The sequence below is a fragment of the Calonectris borealis genome, chromosome 4, assembly GCF_964195595.1.
Source record: "Calonectris borealis chromosome 4, bCalBor7.hap1.2, whole genome shotgun sequence".
Taxonomy (NCBI): Eukaryota; Metazoa; Chordata; class Aves; order Procellariiformes; family Procellariidae; genus Calonectris; species Calonectris borealis.
In genome coordinates this window covers 82,525,200-82,543,857 of record NC_134315.1, presented here as the reverse complement: position 1 = coordinate 82,543,857, position 18,658 = coordinate 82,525,200, and the positions used below count along the sequence as shown (strand labels likewise).

The 18,658-nt window shown below is 45.7% G+C and overlaps 2 protein-coding genes and 1 long non-coding RNA gene across 18 annotated transcripts in view; 1 reads left to right on the top strand and 2 right to left on the bottom strand.

Moving 5' to 3' along the window:
• Nucleotides 1-779: 779 nt before the first annotated feature.
• RCHY1 (ring finger and CHY zinc finger domain containing 1) lies at nucleotides 780-7,835 on the bottom strand. Of its 2 annotated transcripts, none has more exons than XM_075150316.1 (9): nucleotides 7,728-7,835; nucleotides 5,940-6,059; nucleotides 5,677-5,792; nucleotides 5,510-5,588; nucleotides 4,939-4,983; nucleotides 4,779-4,837; nucleotides 3,763-3,789; nucleotides 3,365-3,485; nucleotides 780-2,356 (listed from the first exon to the last, which is right to left on the bottom strand). In XM_075150316.1, the coding sequence occupies exons 1-9, from the start codon at nucleotides 7,833-7,835 to the stop codon at nucleotides 2,228-2,230; spliced, it is 804 nt and encodes a 267-aa protein (XP_075006417.1). In that variant the 3' UTR covers nucleotides 780-2,227. The 2 variants fall into 2 exon arrangements, with proteins under 2 accessions (XP_075006417.1, XP_075006418.1); XM_075150317.1 differs by lacking the exon at nucleotides 7,728-7,835 and adding an exon at nucleotides 6,143-6,225.
• On the top strand, nucleotides 5,924-14,916 carry LOC142082278 (uncharacterized). 8 transcript variants are annotated; one of them, XR_012673643.1, is made up of 3 exons: nucleotides 6,188-6,369; nucleotides 7,158-7,540; nucleotides 7,734-14,916. It is a non-coding gene; the product is annotated as an uncharacterized LOC142082278 (long non-coding RNA). The 8 variants fall into 8 exon arrangements; XR_012673645.1 differs by lacking the exon at nucleotides 7,158-7,540 and having other exon boundaries at nucleotides 6,230-6,369; nucleotides 7,734-8,068; nucleotides 8,316-14,916; XR_012673646.1 differs by lacking the exon at nucleotides 7,158-7,540 and having other exon boundaries at nucleotides 6,249-6,369; nucleotides 7,734-8,467; nucleotides 11,348-14,916.
• CDKL2 (cyclin dependent kinase like 2) overlaps nucleotides 5,972-18,658 on the bottom strand; it is a 25,591-nt gene continuing 12,904 nt past the window's right edge. For 3 of the 8 annotated variants that reach the window (XM_075150309.1, XM_075150314.1, XM_075150313.1), the window contains exon 13: nucleotides 15,900-17,842. The gene's annotated coding sequence lies outside the window, so the exon portion shown is untranslated. Of the gene's footprint in view, nucleotides 6,060-15,899; nucleotides 17,853-18,658 lie in introns of those variants that run through there. The other 5 variants (XM_075150311.1, XM_075150315.1, XR_012673638.1 and 2 more) reach the window with 4 other exon arrangements.

Here is an 18,658-nt window from a genome sequence, read left to right as displayed (position 1 = left end):
CAGCTTGCTGGGATGACTGGTTTCATTTTTAACGGGGCGTCCCCTCCAGCACGGCGGCACGGTTAACTCACCGCTCGCCCGTAAAACAGCGCCGTGAAGGAGTAAGGAGACGAGCGGCGTGGCGCTGCCCCGGGCAGAGGCTCTCCTGCTCTCGCCAGAGAGGTTCAGCGGTGCAGGAGGGGCTCTGCTATGTCGGATTTAAGTATTTGTAAAAAAATTTAAGCTTCTCCGATGTCATGGGTAGGTAATACGACCTCCCCGCAGCGGGAGACAAGCAGAGCCTGGGTAACGAACTGCTAGCTGGTGTCACGCCGCAGCGGGTCCCACCGGGGGAGGATGGAGGCAGCCTCTGGGCCGGATCCAGCGCCCGACCACCCGCACGGTGAAAACGTTTTTTCCTCCCGTCCTGCTGCCGGGCACCTCCAGGAGGGGTCTGGCTCCATCCGCTCCTGTGGGATGGCAAGGAGAACTCCCCCGCGTCCGGCCCCTGCCCCGCTCAGCGGCACCGTGCTGGACTTGCTCCAGCCCATCCCAGCCCTTCCCGTACTGGGGAGCGCAGACGGGGACCAGTCCCCGCCGTGCCGTACCAAGGCGAAGACCCCCGTCCCCTCGTACCAAAGAAATGTGGAAATAGAGGGGTTGTTAACGACCACTATTTTCGTAATAGAGACCCAGGGGTCATCTTACCCTCGTTTTCCAGCGCTGAATCATAGCTTAAACTCAGAGGGGAATTTCCCGAAGGTAGGTGTGTAAAAAAAGAGAGCGCATCACACATAGCGTAATTTAATAGAGACGCTCTTTACATTTATTTATAGCTGTGAGAAAAGTGCTTCAGAAAAAGATACTCCAGTGAAGGCAAGCTACAGTAACGCTAGCATCCAAGTCCTAGTATTTCGTACATAAAGGGGCACTGTCAGATTAAGAAAAGCTGTTGTTTTACAATAGAACAAGTTAAAAACAAGTAGTTGTATGGTGAAGAGTAACTGGGCTTTTTATGTATATTTTATTTCATTATTGAACACTATTTGCATGTTCTGAAATTCTCAGAAATTCTGTAATATTTAGACTGCAAAACACCTTGGGTAGGATATTACATGAAGAAGGCCGGGAAGGTTAGTTGGGTTTTTTTTGGTTTTCTTTTAAAAGCACTCCTCCATCCTCCCCTCCCAATGAAATCAGATACCATTAAAAAAAACCCAAAACCACTGAAAACCAAAACCACAGAAAATTGGTCCCTGCACTACCTGAGTGCCTCTATGAACTGCTGTTACTTTAGCAAACATCTCAGGCTCAGCCCGATTAGATCACGCGACATCAGTCCTACAGACAACGGTAGTTCACTTAGTGTACTTAACCATCACATCAAGCTACATACCTGTCTAAAACCCTACGACACCTCGGCCTTTGTAAGCGAATAAAGCAAAATGAGGAAGAAATGGGTCTAAACGCGACTGAAGCCGGCAAAGGAACCTGAGCGAAGAGACAGCAGGTCAGATGGGTGCGCGGGGCTTGATTTTTAGGCCGTTCATCGCGCGTACGCCGGCAGGCCAGCCTTGTTTCGAAGTGAATTCTGTACGCACGCCGTGCACGCGCACGATAACAAATCAAGCCAAGGGATGCCATTTCTGCAAGCTCACCCTCTCCATCCGCTTGCGCCGATGGCTCTGAGGCCCTAGAACGAACACGTCATTTAAAAGGAACAAAACGTACTCAAGTAAAACTTTGCAGATGTCAGCTTTATGTAAAAAGGCCACTCTCAAAGCTACCAATTTACCCCAGCAGCTGCAACCAGAATAGCTACACCTCCACCTCCTGTCACGCTCACAACCTTCAGCTGCCCCAAAACATCTTCTGCTGTGTCAGCTGCTTATCATTTCTCATTTCGCATCTCATTAGTTATTCTCCTAGGCTGTCTCTTCCCTGACACAGTCAACTGCTCTTTTAAGGGGTGCCATCCTCTCCACAAACTAACCTTCATCCGGCATCGCACTGCTCGACGGGGAATCTCCTGAAGGGCCTGACTGCGCTGTGCCCCGGGTACTAGGGAGGGGGGGCACAATTAGCATAGCTCCTTTGCACCAGCATTAATTAAATCTTGTAACCATTTCACTGGTGCTGTGACAACTTGGAATCCATTTTTATTGACGAGTGTGGGTTTTTTTTTAAATAGGCAGTCTCTTCCATGGCAGAGTCTTCCTCGTCCAGCCGAACGCAGCGCGTATCTTGGTCACTGCTCCTCCAAAGACAGCCGGCATCTTCCATCTTGGGCAGTATTGTACGATTCACAGTTTTTGCACTTCATGCCTAGGAGATGGAACTGCACTGTAGACCGGGCATTGCAGTCATTGCAAAGGATCTACGCACACAGAAAAGAGAGAGAGAGAGGCTTTAGCCTCAGCAGGACACTCAACCATGTACTGCAACCAAGCTTCTAGCCACCACAGAACTGGTTGCCATCAGAGGACAAAGCAGAAAATGTCTTCCTTTTAAGGACAGCAGGGCTGATTTAACTTTTCCATTTGTAACTATTCAGATCACACTGTATAATCACAGAGAATTTACTTTTAGTATGGCAAGGTGACTCCTTGCATAAGTCAGGGATAGACAGACTTTGGCTTCTTCTCTTGATGTGGGAAACCACCAGAGAAACCTTCAAGTGAAAATGAGAGCAGGTTAACAGCAGCTAGCAACATTAGCCAGCCTGCTGCGTGAGACAGGCAAGCGAGCCGCCTTCTCAAAATACGCAGTAAAGAGTTTTCTTCCAGATATCCAGACTCCAGGAGTTGGTAAGATGGGTTGTCTAAACCATAAGAGATGCAACTAAAACATTAATGACCAGTGCCATTTAATTCAGTGTTACCTGCCAACAGCAACCAGTTTCACAGTTCTGAGTTATCACAATGAAACAGAAAGAAAACAGAAGAAATCTCTACGTGCTAGCCCTGCACAAATCAATAGCTAAATATTTTTGCAGAAAACCCACCATTCTTGGTCTGGAACACGAAGCTCCAAGCTGTTAAAAACCCAAAGTTCCTGCTTTTTGCTATGACAGCACCTAACGCTACTGGAGAAAGCAAGGTACTTCCAAACACCAGGCCATTTCTCTGCTGTGCGATACGACAACCCTAAGAGGTTGTGGTTTTGGGGTTGGGTTTTTTTTTGGAGCACAGGTGGTGTGCTTTTTTTTGTGTATATAAACCCAGTAGATGATTACTGTAAACCTACACACGACATTTCTTCATCGTTCCCTAACCCTCAGGTTGACTTCTGATCCAGGACGAGTTCCTAGTGCCCTCTACTGCCAGTAATGCAAAGGCACAGAACTGCCAAGGAAAGAGACACCGGTGCAAGTCTCATCTCTTACCTCCACCATCATGTTCTGATATTCTGTGGGCATTGGAGTCTGCGCTACTTCGTCATCCAGCTGACGCCAGTACCTTGTCATATCTAAAGCCGAGTGCATGCACAAAGGACACCTGTAACCTCTGGCAGAAAGGAAAAAAAAAAGTCTAAATGAGAAAATGGAGCGGGGCCATGAAACCAGTCCACCCAAAAGGACAAGTTTCATATCATACCGGTCAAAGAGAAACACCACGAATCAAAAAGTTCTTGCAAACAGAATTGGAAATTAAAAGCCCCTTATCCCTTTAGGAGTTGGCCTTAAGTTATTTGGTACAGGATTGGCACCATGATCTTTGCCTCTTTAAGTAATCTATTCGGACTACAACAATATTAAGAGAAGAGATGTTTAGAAATACTTACTCCTTTAGCATGTCCTCGTAACATGTTCTGAAAAGAAAACACAGTGAGAAGTTCAGTAAGAAGAATGCAATTACTGACTGGTAATACGTTTGGACTGAACAAAAGGAAAGGGCACAGAGGTATCCCCAAACCAGAAGTTAAAAAAATATCCTGAGTCCAAGCGAAAAGAAAGCTTCCCAGCAAAATCAGCGGGCACTTAGGCAAAAATCCGGAGACAAAGCACATCCAATTCCATTCTAAGATGTTCTAACCTAACACGAGGGAACAGAGTCAACACTACGACAAGGATTGCGTGGTTCAAGTTTGCTGAAAAAATGGAGCGTGATGCATCACAAGATAAGTTTAAGGTAGACATGAATTGAAGGAAGATTCGGTCCGGACAGACCTATGTCAAACACAGAGGCCATTCACTTAGCGCACAGAGACAACGGGGGAAAAACAAGCGAGCCAACGGAGTAACAAAAAGGTGCGTCTGTAACACAAGACAGTAACAAAAAGGAAAAATGGAAGGGAAACATGGCAATCATTCCTCCCAAGGCACCCAACGCTATATATCACATCACTTCAAAATCCCAATAGAGCCGGCAGTTTTTGTAGTGCAACAGAGCACTCCACTGTCTTGGGGGGCTGTCTTAAGGAAAGAATCTTAACACTTAACTGATGAGCGGCCACCAACCTCTTAAAACCATTGTTCAACTGGTTTCTGCACCGAGGAGGGACTTCTCTACAGGATTCTTGAAATTTAAGTAGTAACAGAAGGAAATTCAGCATGGGAAAATTTAGAATGAACAGTACGCAGGTCCCACCACCACCGCCAAAATTTACTGCGGAAGGAAGACAATCTTTCTAAACGAAGTATTTCCTGATGAAACAGAGACTATCCCCTACCGTGTGGGTCCCTTAGAAACCAGCTGTAAATAGCTGATACAGACTAATCAGGCTTGTAGTGCCGCCAAATAAACGTCACACGCAATGCAGCAGCTATTCCCCTTTCGCAAGTATCTGCAATGCTTTACCTGTGAAGAAGGTGACCACACGGCAGAACATGAGCTCCAACACGAGATGTGTGAATATCCTGTTTCAAGGCAAGTATCAGACAAAAGACAAGAAAATTACTTCAAACACGTCAAAAATACAGCCACACACAAATCCAAGAAATGAAAAAATGTAGCTCACCTCCAAGCATATCGGACAGTCCTGCCTGGAGACGTTTTCAATACACTTTGCAAAGACACACACACAAAAAAAGTTATTATACTGCATGGATATCTGCATTTTTCTAAATTCTAAAATTCCTTTAGAATAGTAAGAAAACATGTATCAAACCCTACTGTTTGCATTTAGGTTTGAAGTTCTGAGAATTAACAGGTGGCTTAGCATATTAATAAACAAACAGCTTTGAAGTTTACATAAGAAAAGGGCTCCCAGAACTCCTGCAGCAGCAAGCGGCCTAGCTTTTCCTATACCACAGTAGGAACAGGAGCTCAAACTTGCACGTTGTCAGATCTGCAATCAACAGCTCCTTTTAAAAGGAGAGAAGGAAACCAAGAGATTTATTTCCTATAGCTTCAACTGCTAGCGAAGCCAGCCCAGAAGCGCTCTGTGTTGCTGTTAGGTGCACTTAGAGAATCTGCCGCTCCGCCTGTCCATGGGGCCTTGGATGGAACCGAGACACTATCAGTTTTCATTTTCAAAGTGGGTTTGTGGTTTTTTTTTTAAGATATGGAGTTAACCGGTGTATTCTTACCTTGTGCTTTCCTCGAAGACTCAAGCTTAGGCATAAATTGCATTTTGAACAGTGGAAAAAATCCTCCTTTGGACCAATCCTGAGGAGAAAAGCGTCAGGCCAAGGCCGGTTCCCTCCTCTCCGTACCGCCCCGCTCCGTCCCCCACGCGAGCCCGCCCCTCACGCACCTGCAGATGCCGCACTCGGCGCAGTGGTACTGCTTCTTGTCGCGGTCGAAGAGGTGGCAGATACCGCAGTAGTACTCGCCGAAAAGGCTGTGGCAGCCCTCGCAGCGCTGCTGGGCCTGCCGCCGCACCGGGGAGAGAACGGGGAAGACGGCAGTTAGGTGCGCGGCCAGCCCCACACACAACATGGCGGCGCCGCCCCCCCCCGAAATGGCGGCGACCCCCCCAAAATGGCGGCGCCCTCTGGCCCCCGCCACCGGACCCACCTTTTGCAGGAGACGGCAGCGGGTGCACTGCACCTCGGCCACACGGAAGCGGTCCAGCCGGTGCCCCTCGGCGCCGTCGTGGCACAGCCGGCAGGCGTACAGCTTCCCGCAACACGGCGCCTGCGAACGGCACGGTACGGCACACCTCAGCGCCCGCTCCCGGCAACCCCCGCCGCCTGCCCCCCGCCCCGCCACCGCCTCACCCGCAGCAGGCAGCCGCGACGGTAGTGCTCGCAGCCCTCCTCCCCGCCCGCCGCCATAGCCGCCCCCGCCGCTGCCCGGCCCGGCCCGGCCCGGCCGCCCCGCCGCTTCCGCTTCCGCCCCGCCGCCGTCCCCGAGACGCCTAGGGGCGCTTACCGGGGGCCGGGCCCCGCCGCGGCGGCTCTGTGTGGCGGCAGGCGTGCGGAACCCTGGCACTCGGCGCTTGCAAGTTAGCTCCCCCCCAAAGCATTTTTCTCCCCCTCCCCTTAAACCTTTCTTTTTTCCTACTGCCCTTAAACCTCCCCCCCCCTTAAACCTTTCTTTTTTCTTTTTTTCTACTCCCCTTAAACCTTTCTTTCCTGCCCCCTTACACCTTTCTTTTTTCCTACTCCCCTTAAGCCTTCTCCCCCTTAAACCTTTCTTCTCCCCTTAAACCTTTCCCCCCCCAAACCTTTTTCCCCCCTCCCCTTAAACCTTTCTTCCCTCCCCAAACCTTTCTTTTTTCCTACTCCCCTTAAACTTTTTTTCTCCCCCTCCCTTTAAACCTTTCTTTTTTCCTACTGCCCTTTCTCCCCCCCCAACCTTTTTTTTCCTACTCCCCTTAAGCCTTTCTCCCCACCCCAACCTTTCTTTTTTCCTACTCCCCTTAAACCTTTTTTTTTCATACTGCCCTTAAACCTTTTCCCCCCCCAAACCTTTCTTTTTTTCTACTCCCCTTAAACCGTTCTTTCCCGCCCCCTTAAACCTTTCTTTTTTCCTACTCCCCTTAAGCCTTCCCCCCCCCAAACCTTTTTTTCCAACTCTTCTTAAACCTTTCTTCTCCTCCCCTTAAACCTTCCCCCCCCAAAACCTTTCCCCCCCCCTCCCCTTAAACCTTTCATTTTTCCTACTGCCCTTTGTGAAATGTGTTCACTTGATTCGCGCCAATATGGCACAATGCTAGGGCCGCGTGGTGAAGTGTGACCCTCTCTGTATATGTCATCTTTAACCGTTTGGATTGTTCTTGTATAACCGCAGGCTACTGGTGGCCTTAAAAAGAAGATAGTTGCAGAGGGACTGTCCTGAGGGTGCCTTGGTGGGTGTGTCTGCGGGGCCTCTGCCTCCTGGTTGTTGGGGTGGAGGAGCCCAATCTTTGAAATTTAAGTTTCAACTTTTTGTTCTTGCCTCTTGCGAAAGCCACCTCTGGAATACCAGCTGAAACGGGTTTTGTTGCTAACGGCATAGTGATAAGCAAGAGGGCATGCGCCGAAGAAGATACGCCATTGGTGGAATCGTTATGAATATGTATTAGCACGGGGGATAGAAACTCAGAGCGGGACCTGCACGGTGTGCGTCTTGGTAGAGCAGAGACTGCCGGCGCGCCCAGCGCTCTTTGCTTGCCTCTATTCGTTTAATAAATTGTAAACTTACATTGGAATCCTGTTTGGGACTAAATCATTTATCACACCTTAAACCTTTCTCCTCCCCCCAAACCTTTTTTTTTCTACTCCCTTTAAGCCTTTCTTCCCCCCCGCCCCAAACCTTTCTTTTTTCCTACTCCCCTTAAACCTTCCCGCCCCCTGCCCGTAAACCTTTCTTTTATCCTACTGATAGGGATTGATACCAACTAGGAAGGAACAGTGAAGAGACGAACGGTTCTTTGGTTGAAACGATGCAGATGGTGAGGAACGCTTGGTGAACAGACAGGCCGGACATCCAGCAGATAAAAAGGCCTTGAAACTTTGTGTTCTGCGGAAAATAGATAAGGAGGCTAACCTTGTATCTTGAGTAGAATAGATAAGTACTAGCTTGTTATAATGGGAATTGTGCTAATTAAGCCAAGAGTTAGAACTGAGCATGCGTAAAGACTGAGTTCAACTAAAGGACACCATGAGAAAGACTCTCAACGACCACCAGAGGACCCTGAACGACCACCACAGAATAGAAGGGTGCATGCGTCAAAGTCTTTTGCATATGTTAATGAATTTCGGGAAATAACATGAATATTTAGATTATTTCTCAGAAATGTAATGAATATGTATACTCTGGTTGTATATAACTTCTATGGTTACCTGATTGGGCACGCACACTAGGCGGAGCGATCCCCTGTGCGTCCCGCGCTGCAATAAAGAATACCTGCTTTCTGAAACTCCAAACTGGATCTTAGACAGTTTGGCAGGAACTTCCCTGTTTCAGATTGGCGACCCAGATGGGACCTCCTCTGCTCGTCTGCGGGGCCTGCTGAGAAAAAGGACTCCCTTGGGTACCCCCGGAGACTTCTCCGGAGGGACTCCTCGCCTCACCCGGATCACCGCAGGAGCAGACAAAGGACTATCTATTTGATGAAGGTATTCTTTAACTCCTTAACTTTTGGGACTGGCTAATTTGAGGCTATCCATAAGACGTGGGCAGAGGATCCTACACAGGACGGCGTATACCGAGCACCTCAGTGGTATACATTGGTTTTGATTTTAAATAAGTTTGGAAGTAATATGGAATCATCTGTATACTATTGCTCATTATGATTTTGGTACTCTAAATGAGTTTTGGGGTATACCGCGGTATACTATTGTTCATAACGATTTGTTGTTGTTACTGTGATAAGAGAGTTTTGTTATTCTCTGTATAACAATTTTGTGTGTATCGTAATGGGCGGTAAGGAGAGTGGAGGTATCCTGAAGAGGAGTCCGTTAGGATGTATATTAGCCCATTGGAAAGAAATTGGGGGTCCACCAGGCGGGAGCATGGATAAGAAAATCTTGATAAAATATTGTAATCAATGGTGGCCATTGTATAAATTAGAAGATGAAGAAAAATGGCTTTTTAATGGAACTTTGAACTATAACCCTTTATTACAATTAATGTTGTTCTTGAGGAGAGAAGGAAAATGGGATGAAGTAATGTATGCAGATATGTTTTTCACTTTGCGAAACCATCCGGAATGGCAGGAGAAGTGCGGTATAAATATAGCACCTCAAGACCCTTTAGTATTGGCATTAGAAAAGGAACGAGAGAAGGAAAGTTGAACCGGTGGTGTTCATCGTGTAGCATTGGGCAGAGGTGTCTGGGGACAAAGGAACAAGGTAAGGAGGCAGAAGGGAGAGGGGAAGAAAGGGAAATGTTGATAACGCCCCGGGCTAGGTCGCTAGAAGGAGGGGCGGAGGGGGGTGTTGACTCATCTCCCGATGAGAGCGATTCAGAAACTTTTAAGAAAAAGGAAGGCGGAGGTTTTAGCCCTCTGTTAGGGAGGACTCGGAAGAAAGGCGGCAGGAATGCGTTACCCATTCTGGCTCCTTTACGGGAGGCTGTGGGACCGCAAGGTCTCGTAGTAGTTCAAGTCTCCTTTACAATCACAGATTTGAATAATTGGAGACAAGCAGCGCGCAGTTATCGAGATAACCCTGAAACGACAGCCCGAGCTTTTGACATGTTAATAAAAACTCAAGATCCAGATTGGAGTGATTTAGATGCTATGATGGGAGTGGTGTTTGACGCCACAGACGTGGATATGATAAAACGAGCTATAAGAAATCACGTACAGGGCCAAATATCTACAGGGGTCCTACAAGGAGCAGTAGAAGACCGCTTTCCCCTTGACAAACCTGCCTGGTTCCCGAATATTCCTGCAAGTAGGGCCAGGTTAGAGAGATATCGGCAATTAATATTGTTCGGCATTAGAGCTACTTTTCCGAAAGCTATAAATTGGTCTAAGTTAGATGAGATAAAACAAGACCGGAAAGAAAACCCCATCGATTTTTTGAACAGATTAAAAGAGGCAGCTAGAAAATACACGACCTTAAATGTGGAATCTGATGAAGGGCAACGACAGTTAGTTCCTTTGTTTAGGGCACAATCCTCTGATGACATTAGAAAGGAACTGCAAGAATCACAGGGTGAGGATGCCCAAAACTTGGGAAAAATGTTGAATGTAGCATGGATGGTATATCGAAACAGAACAAACCAAAGATAAGGTGAATGCCCGGTTAATAGAAGTTTTTGAAGGAGGAAATCGGAGAAATGGGAGACATTTTAGAGTAAATGGCAAAGGAAAAGCTACGAAAGACCAAAGAGCTTTTCGATCACCTTTACGGTCAGATCAGTGTGCCTATTGTAAGGAACAGGGACATTGGAAAAATGAGTGTCCAAAGTTGCAAGGAATTAAGTCCTCCGCCATGGCGGAGGTCGAGTGATGGGGACCTGGGGAATCTATCCTAGCGGATCCACTGGTTAAAATAAAGCTAGGGAAGCAGAGCAAAGAGGTTGAATTTTTGGTAGACATGGGTGCCTCTTACGCTGTATTAAACCAAGAATTAATGCCTGTGGATGAGGATTTTGTGACTGTGATAGGAGCTACTGGCCAACAAGAAAAAGCTTTCTTTTTACAGCCGCTTCAATATATGTTAGGAAAACAAATAGGGATACATAAGTTTTTGTATATGCCAAATTCTCCAAAATCCCTAGTAGGACGAGATTTATTAGAGCAATTGGGAGCAGAAATAACATTCAAAAAGGATAAAATGGAATTTCAAGTTAAAAATGAACAATTAATTGAAGTCTTAAGCCTGGCTTTAATACAAAGTGAACAAGCAAAGCAAATACCCCAAGAAATTTTAAATCAAGTATATCCAGGAGTGTGGGCCTCCGGGATACCTGGAAAGGCCAAAAATGCAGCATAGAAATATAGATGGAATTAAAGTCAGGGGCTGGCCCAGTTAGAATTAAACAGTATCCTTTGAAGTTAAAAGATCGAAAGGGAATAAAAGAAATAATTGATAATTTCTTGCAATTCGGACTACTTGCGGAACGTGAATCAGAGTATAACACTCCTATCTTACCTGTGAAAAAGCCGGATGGCAAAAGTTACAGATTGGTTCAAGATTTGAGAGCAATAAACAAAATTGCAGAAGACTTGCACCCTGTGGTAGCGATTTCTTATACACAGTTCACTAAATTAAAGCATAGTCAGATATGGTTTTCCGTACTGGATTTAAAGGATGCCTTTTTCTGTCTGACGTTGGCAAAAGAAAGCCAAACATTATTTGCGTTTGAGTGGGAAAATCCCGATACAGGGAGAAAGACCCAATTAACCTGGACAGCGTTACCCCAAGGATTCAAGAATAGTCCTACTATCTTTGGTAATCAATTAGCAAGAGAGATTGAAACTTAGAATCCCCCGTCACAAGATAGCACTCTGTTACAATACGTAGATGACCTCTTAATTGCCACAGAAACAGAAGAAGAATGTGTGCAATGGACTGTAAGTTTGCCTAACTTTTTGGGATTACGTGGATATCGAGTCTCTCAACAGAAAGCTCAGCTGGTACAATCGCAAGTGACATATCTTGGATTTGAAATCTCGGGAGGACAAAGAGAACTCGGAGCAGAACGAAAAGAAGCTATTTGCCGCACAGCAGAATCCAGGACGGTAAAAGAACTCAGAACCTTTCTTGGAATAACAGGTTGGTGTAGATTATGGATATATAATTATGGACTTTTAGTGAAACCATTGTATAAACTACTGAAAGAAAATCCGTTAAAATAACTACTGAAAGAAAATCTGTTAAAACTTGTTTGGACAGGGGAAACAAAGAGAGCATTTCAACAGTTAAAAATGGAACTTATGAGAGCCCCAGCTTTAGGCCTCCCGGACATTTCAAAACCCTTTTGGTTATTTTCTTACGAGAGACAGGGCATCGCACTGGGAGTGCTTGCTCAACGATCAGGACCCTGCCAGAGAGCGGTTGCGTACTTCTCCAAACAACTAGATGAAGTGAGTAAAGGATGGCCTGGGTGCCTGCGAGCAGTGGCAGCGGTTGTCCTCAATATTCAGGAAGCCCACAAGTTTACTATGGGTCAGAAAATAACGATATTGGTCTCTCGTACAGTTTCGGCAGTGTTAGAACAAAAAGAGAAGTACCAAGCTATTTTGGTAGAACAGGATGATGGTAATATACAGACTACTAATATTGTAAACCCAGCATCTTTCCTCAGTGGAGATACTTCAGAACGTGTGATACATGACTGTTGAGAAACAATGGAAGCTGTCGATTCTAGTCGACCAGACCTGAAAGAAGAACCATTAGAGGACGCTCAGGACTCATGGTTCACAGACGGGAGCAGCTCTGTGAAGCAAGGACAACGTCAACCGTTGGAAGAAAAGTGGAAGGGACCATTCCAAGTGTTGCTAAAGACAGTTACTGCAATCAAGATCAAGGAGCAGACACCCTGGATACACTATACCCTGGAAGAAAGCTCCACCAGGAGAATGGAATTCTGAGAGGACAGGACCGTTAAAGCTGAAACTCTCTCGAATGTAGCAAGTGCACCTGGAACTTTGAAATATCATACACTGATATTAACTTTTGAGTAAGGAATGAAAACACTAAGAGACTTGATATTCCTTTGCTGCTTTTGGATAGAACTATTCCATGAGGGATCAGGGAATCCATGGAAAAGAAATTTACATATAGACTTGTTACAAAGAACAGTCCAGATAGCTAGTAAGTCAGATTGTTGGGCCTGCACTCGTTTTCTGGAGCATTCAAAGAAGGGAGTTCCCTTAATTGGAATCACTATAGCAGCTAGTATACCCTGGACCACTTTATGGACGAACACCTCTTTTAACATCAGTAGGGAAATGAAAGAACAGGAATGGATAATTGAGACCCCAACTCCAAGACGGAAATATTGTACATGTGTACAACGGTGTAACCCCCCGAAAGGAATGGACAAAATCAGGTGACTTTGTTGGAAATTATTCTGATTGTAGTAAGACTATAAATATTGGAGGTTTAAGCCCTTCTGAATCTTTTGAATGGCCGCTACCTGAAGTAAGAAGTTGGTATTGGATTTGTGGAAACACGGCCCATAAGGTCTTGCCACCAAATTGGTCAGGGATATGTGCTTTGGGAGCAGTAATACCAAAATGTGGCCAAGAACGTATCTTCGAAGAAGTAAGAGAACTAGCAATAACCCCTTAAGAGATAGACCCACAGGGTTTCATTCTTGTGCACAATGATTTGTCCCATGGTTAGGAGTTAGTGAATAAGAGAAAGCTATAGTTGAGAAAATTGGGAAAGAAACCGATGATGCTATAAAGGCCTTGCAGGAAGAAGTGTCTGAGTTGGCAGACATAACCTTTCAGAATAGAATGGCTTTGGACATGACGTTAACCTCTCGAGGAGCACGCACAATGTTAAACACGAGCTATTGCGTATACGTAGATCCAAGTGGTAGAATTCCTACTGATTTAGAAGAAGTTTGGAAACAGACAAAATTGCTCCATGAAATACAGAAAGATGACACCTGACATGGATTTGAGGAAACATTCAAACGGTTAGCCTCTGGGATTCCTGACCTTAGTCAAGGGGTGAGAAAGCTATTAGGTATTCTGACAATTGCTATATTGGTTTTGTTTGTATATATGTAATAATACAGTGTTTTTGGAAATGTTGTTCTATAATTGGAAACCAAAGCCGTGAGAGGGTGAGACTAACTTATATAAGAAGAACTACAGTGAAGTTCTCCTATAGTCTCAAAGGAGTTTGATTTATTGAGGGATATAGCTTTAACCATACACCCTCAAAAGAAAAAGAGGGATTGATAGGGATTGATACCAACTAGGAAGGAACAGTGAAGAGACGAACGGTTCTTTGGTGGAAACGATGCATATGGTGAGGAACGCTTGGTGAACAGACAGGCCGGACATCCAGCAGATAAAAAGGCCTTGAAACTTTGTGTTCTGCGGAAAATAGATAAGGAGGCTAACCTTGTATCTTGAGTAGAATAGATACGGGGGTAGTGCTAGCTTGTGATAATGAGAATGGTGCTAATTAAGCCAAGAGTTAGAACTGAGCATGCGTAAAGACTGAGTTCAACTAAAGGACAGTGTGAGGAAGACTGTCGACGACCACCAGAGGACCCGGCCAGACCACCACAGAACAGAAGGGCGCATGCGTCAAAGACTTTTGCGTATATTAATGAATTCCAGGAAGTAACAGGAGTATTTAGATTATTTCTCAGAAAGGTAATGAATATGTATACTCTGGTTGTATATAACTTCTATGGTTACCTGATTTGGCACGCACACTAGGTGGAACGATCCCTTGTGTGTCCGGTGCCACAATAAAGAATACCTGCTTTCTGAAACTCCAAACTGGGTCTTAGACAGTTTGGCAGGAACTTCCTTGTTCCACTACCCCCTTTAAACCTTTCCCCCGCCCCCCCTCCAACCTTTCTTTCCCCCCCCCCCCTCTCCCCTTAAACCTTTCTTTTTTCCTACTCCCCTTAAACCTTCCCCCCACCTTTAAACTGAAATCATGCTGCTCAATTATTCTATACTTTAATTAAATATTCCTATGATCTTTAGACCTTTAGATTGCCTATTCAAGTGATTAATTAAGCATTATCTTTAGATTTTTAGATTGCTTAGTCAAGTGATTAACTAAGATTGTTTGAAGACCAGATGTTTAAGAAATATTTAGCTGAGTAGTCAAGTGTTAAAGGTATGTACAATAGAATGTAACTAATCAGTAAGAAGCGCAAAGGCTGTGAAACGAACTGTCCGAGACGATGAAGGAACTAGTACCAACAAGAACCAGTTTAATGGTTTGGAACAAAGACAATGGACAGTGTACGAGTGCCAAGAGAAAGGGTTCACCAAAAGGACAAGTGATGAAGACTACAAAACGACCACCAGAGGAAGTAAACGACCACCTCAAGGACTGAAATTGCAAAGAGGACATTAGATGGCAGCAAAGACCATGGAATAAAATAACCAATGCACCTATGTAATTAATCATGGAAAAGGTGTAGTCATGTAAATGATTTCTAAGAACTGTGATGAATATGCAATAGTCTCAAAGATAAAAGCCAAGACTAAGGGCACACTAGTGAGGAGCACTCCTGGTGGAGAATTCCCCAGTGAGACGCCAGCGCTGCTAATAAAGAATACCTGCTTAACAGCATCATTTGCTGTTGAGTCAAGTTTTTTTTGTTTCAAAACCCTTCTTCTTTCCTACTCCCCTTAAACCTTCACCCCCCCCAAATCCTTCCTCTTCCCTCCCCTCCACTAAAATTTTCCTCACCACCAAAACCTTCCTCATGCCAAACCTTCCTCTCCCCCCTCCCCCCAAATAATAAAACCTAAAATTTTGATGCAGCATAGTGGACAGCAGGGAGGTTTCCCCCAAAAGTCTTCCAGGAGTTTTTTGCTGTGACCTAGACAAGGACCCACTGCCCACGGGTGCTGAGGCTGAGCATCCTGATGCTCAGGCTGGGACAGGCACGGGGCCCTGGTTGGGGGCTGCTTCATCCACTGGGACTTTGGTGGATTCTCAGTAGATCAGTTTTAGGCAAGTAGCTTGGTTGCATTTGCCCACGGCTAGCTAAACGACTGCTGTGGCCAGCTGGGAACGTTTGCTGTGGGTACAACTGGGCCACCCTGGAGCAGTCCCTGGTTAGCGGCAAAGAACAAGCAGGGCACTGGGAACGTAACGGTGCTATCACCAGTAGGCCAGCCCAGCTGGACAGGAAAAGGGCACGCTGGAGGAGCACAGTCAGCTACGTGCCGTCCGGATGCTGCTGAGGGACATTAGGAACCTGTGCTCCTAAATGGTTGCAAGAAACATGATGTTAAACTGTTAAATAAAAACTGATTCTAAAGTCCTATTTTTCAATGCAGGTAATGGCACCACTACAAATGAGCAGATAGAACACCAAGTCCAGGGAAGACGACGTGAGCACATCTTCCATTTGTAAGCACACACTCATACCAAGAAATTTGGAATCTGAATATCCCTTTATTTACAAATTTTGACGTACATGTCAAAACACAGCATTGTCACAAAGCTCTAAATACGATGAGGTTCATACTGTATTCTGCCATGATACATCGATGGGAAAGGCCACATTTTGTGGAAAGACGAGTTCCAAAATTAACTACACCGTACAGGAGCGAGCTGCGACAGCAGCCTCGAGCTGCCGGAAAACAGAGTTGTGAGCAACGTAGGGACACCATAGAACTGACTACAACCAACTTGAGGGCAAAAACGGTTTCATAACAGCCCCAACATAAACGCGATGCCATCTTTTTCTTCCCACAAGCCACTGTTGAGTTTTACACTTACATGTCCCATTCCCCCGAGGGACCTAAAGGACCGATGACTTAAGTGGGCTACTGAGCGCTCACAAAAGCCTTTTCACAAGCCACCTGCTTCACAGCTCCGTATTTTACACTAATATTCTTCCTTCACCAGACATTCACCCAGTGCGGCCAGACAACAGGCCCAGTTAAACACCCGAAAGACAACCGCCCAAAGACAGAGACGAAAGCACGGAGGGAAAAGGAACCTAACACAACATCACACATGCTGCTGAGCGTTAGCAAGGGTTTCACAGGAATGGCTGGGAACATTTACACCTTTAAACATTGGATTTCTCGCACAAACATTTTCTTCACTGACATTTTTGTCAAGGCAAAGGTCCTTTCCAACACAGATCCAAAACATGGCTAATTCAGCAGCTGTACTCTCTTTGCTATTCCTTTAAAAAGAAAACCCTCAAGAGGGTTCGACAAAATAAAGCCCAGCTTCCTTCAAAATCCTCCAAACTAGCTTTTGCCCTTGTCACACACACTATTTTTTTTCTGAGCAACCTCAGACAAGACCTGGCCCTGGGCCAGAAAGTCGACGTTTTGGGAGCGGTTTTGCATGCAAGAAATCCAGCAGCAGTGGCAGCGCGAGCTCTGTCCTCCGACTGGACCTGAGCCACTTCCCATGGCAGTCCGCTGCGCTAACTCCAGAGTAAGGGATCCTCCTCTCTCCTGCAGAGACCTTGCAGCTTTAGCACCTGGAAACTCAGGTGGATCGTTCCCACCATTTCAGCTACCTGCATCAAGAGGAAAAAAGCAGAATGATGTTATGGATGGGCTAACAAAACCACAGAGGTACTCCCTGATGATACGCTTCCTTTATTTTGATGTATTACATGTCCTTACCTTGCTAAAGCTGTGCACTGACACCTCTGTGCTTCACGGATGAGACAACTTTAGTAAGGTTTCTTTTTCCCCTACTTCTATTATCAGGATGGCTTCCCATCCCAACGGTTTTTCTTGTTTCTTCCTAGTAGCATTAAGCCATCGCTTCATGTGAATATAAGTGCCAAATACACTCATATAGATTAAGAGCACGTGCAGCACTTGCGCAGAAATTTCAGAGTCAGCAGTTGCTCCCTTTCCTCAAAAAGGAAACACCAGAGCCCAAAAGAAAAAACAGATGCACAGTTTGCACCCGCATGTTAACAGTATACCATGACACGCTCGTGGCTACCTGTAACAAGCACCAAGTAAGAGAGGAGGGAGGCTTGCGGTGCCTGGTGGTCCCTGTGGCCACAGGGAGAATCCCCGGAGGGACAGGTATGCAATCACGTCCAGACTGACAGCACCAGGGTACCCAGAGCACTGAGTAAAGCCCATCTAGGCAGGACACAAGGCTCTAATAGAGCCAGTGAGATTTTGGAGCACAGCCTCTGTAAACCCTTCCAGAGCACCTTGTCTCCTTCCCTCTTTATTCTCCCCAAGTTCGGCTCCTTCCGGAAGGTGCGGTCCTTCTGCCCAGCGTCAATGAGCAAAGAGGGGTGATCGTGAGAGTAAAAACCCTCAGCTAAGCACTGCGGTTCTCTCTTTCAAGAGGATGAGACAAACTCCAACACATACAGCAGACTCCCTGGAAGATGCTGAGCAACAAGAAGTGACGATATGCCAATAGAAAAAAGCAAAACAACAAACAAAACCACACAATTTTTTCTGCGAGGTTTGGTTTTTTTTTGGACACAAAATGACTTAGAGAACTGCACGTCCTTCAATGGGCAAGATAAGAAACTGTTAAAAGCACATTTAAAAGCCTCAGCTTAAAACAATCTAGAACGATAAGATGCAATGCTAAGTGAAAGTGCAAACAGAGTGGCAGAGTTCAAACTTAGTACTTCCACCTTAAGACTACAAGTCAACCACACAGCCAGGACTTCTCCTAAACCGCTTTCTCTCCCAGACTCCTATGTCGTGCTTGGAGAGCACTGAGGTATTAACAGCTACATTAAATACATTTAGATTGCATGACGTGGTTAGTAAAAATTTTCCCTATGTAAAGCTTGACAAGCCCTCCCGAATGCTTTTCTCCCTTCTTGCAAGTCCATTTTCTGTGATGCACTTGACCGTGCTGTACATACAACCCATTTTTTCCACGTGAAGGCAGCCACTTTCCCCTTTTTGTTATTCTATCAGCTTCCTCAACCCCCAACTTCATGAGCTGCTTAATTTCCAACACCAATACCCAGCACCTCAGTTCAGGAAAACAATTTACCTGCCACAGCCAACTTAAGTATCTGTAAAGAAAGCTGCGTGCTGCCCTCCGTAAGAAATCTGTCCTAGCTAGGAGTCGTAATCGAGAATGTGAAGTGAAAAAGGACTTTCTCATTGCACCTCCCAACTAGGTAAGTGTTCATGAAACGATCTGTTTGAAAGATATCAGAAAACTACACAG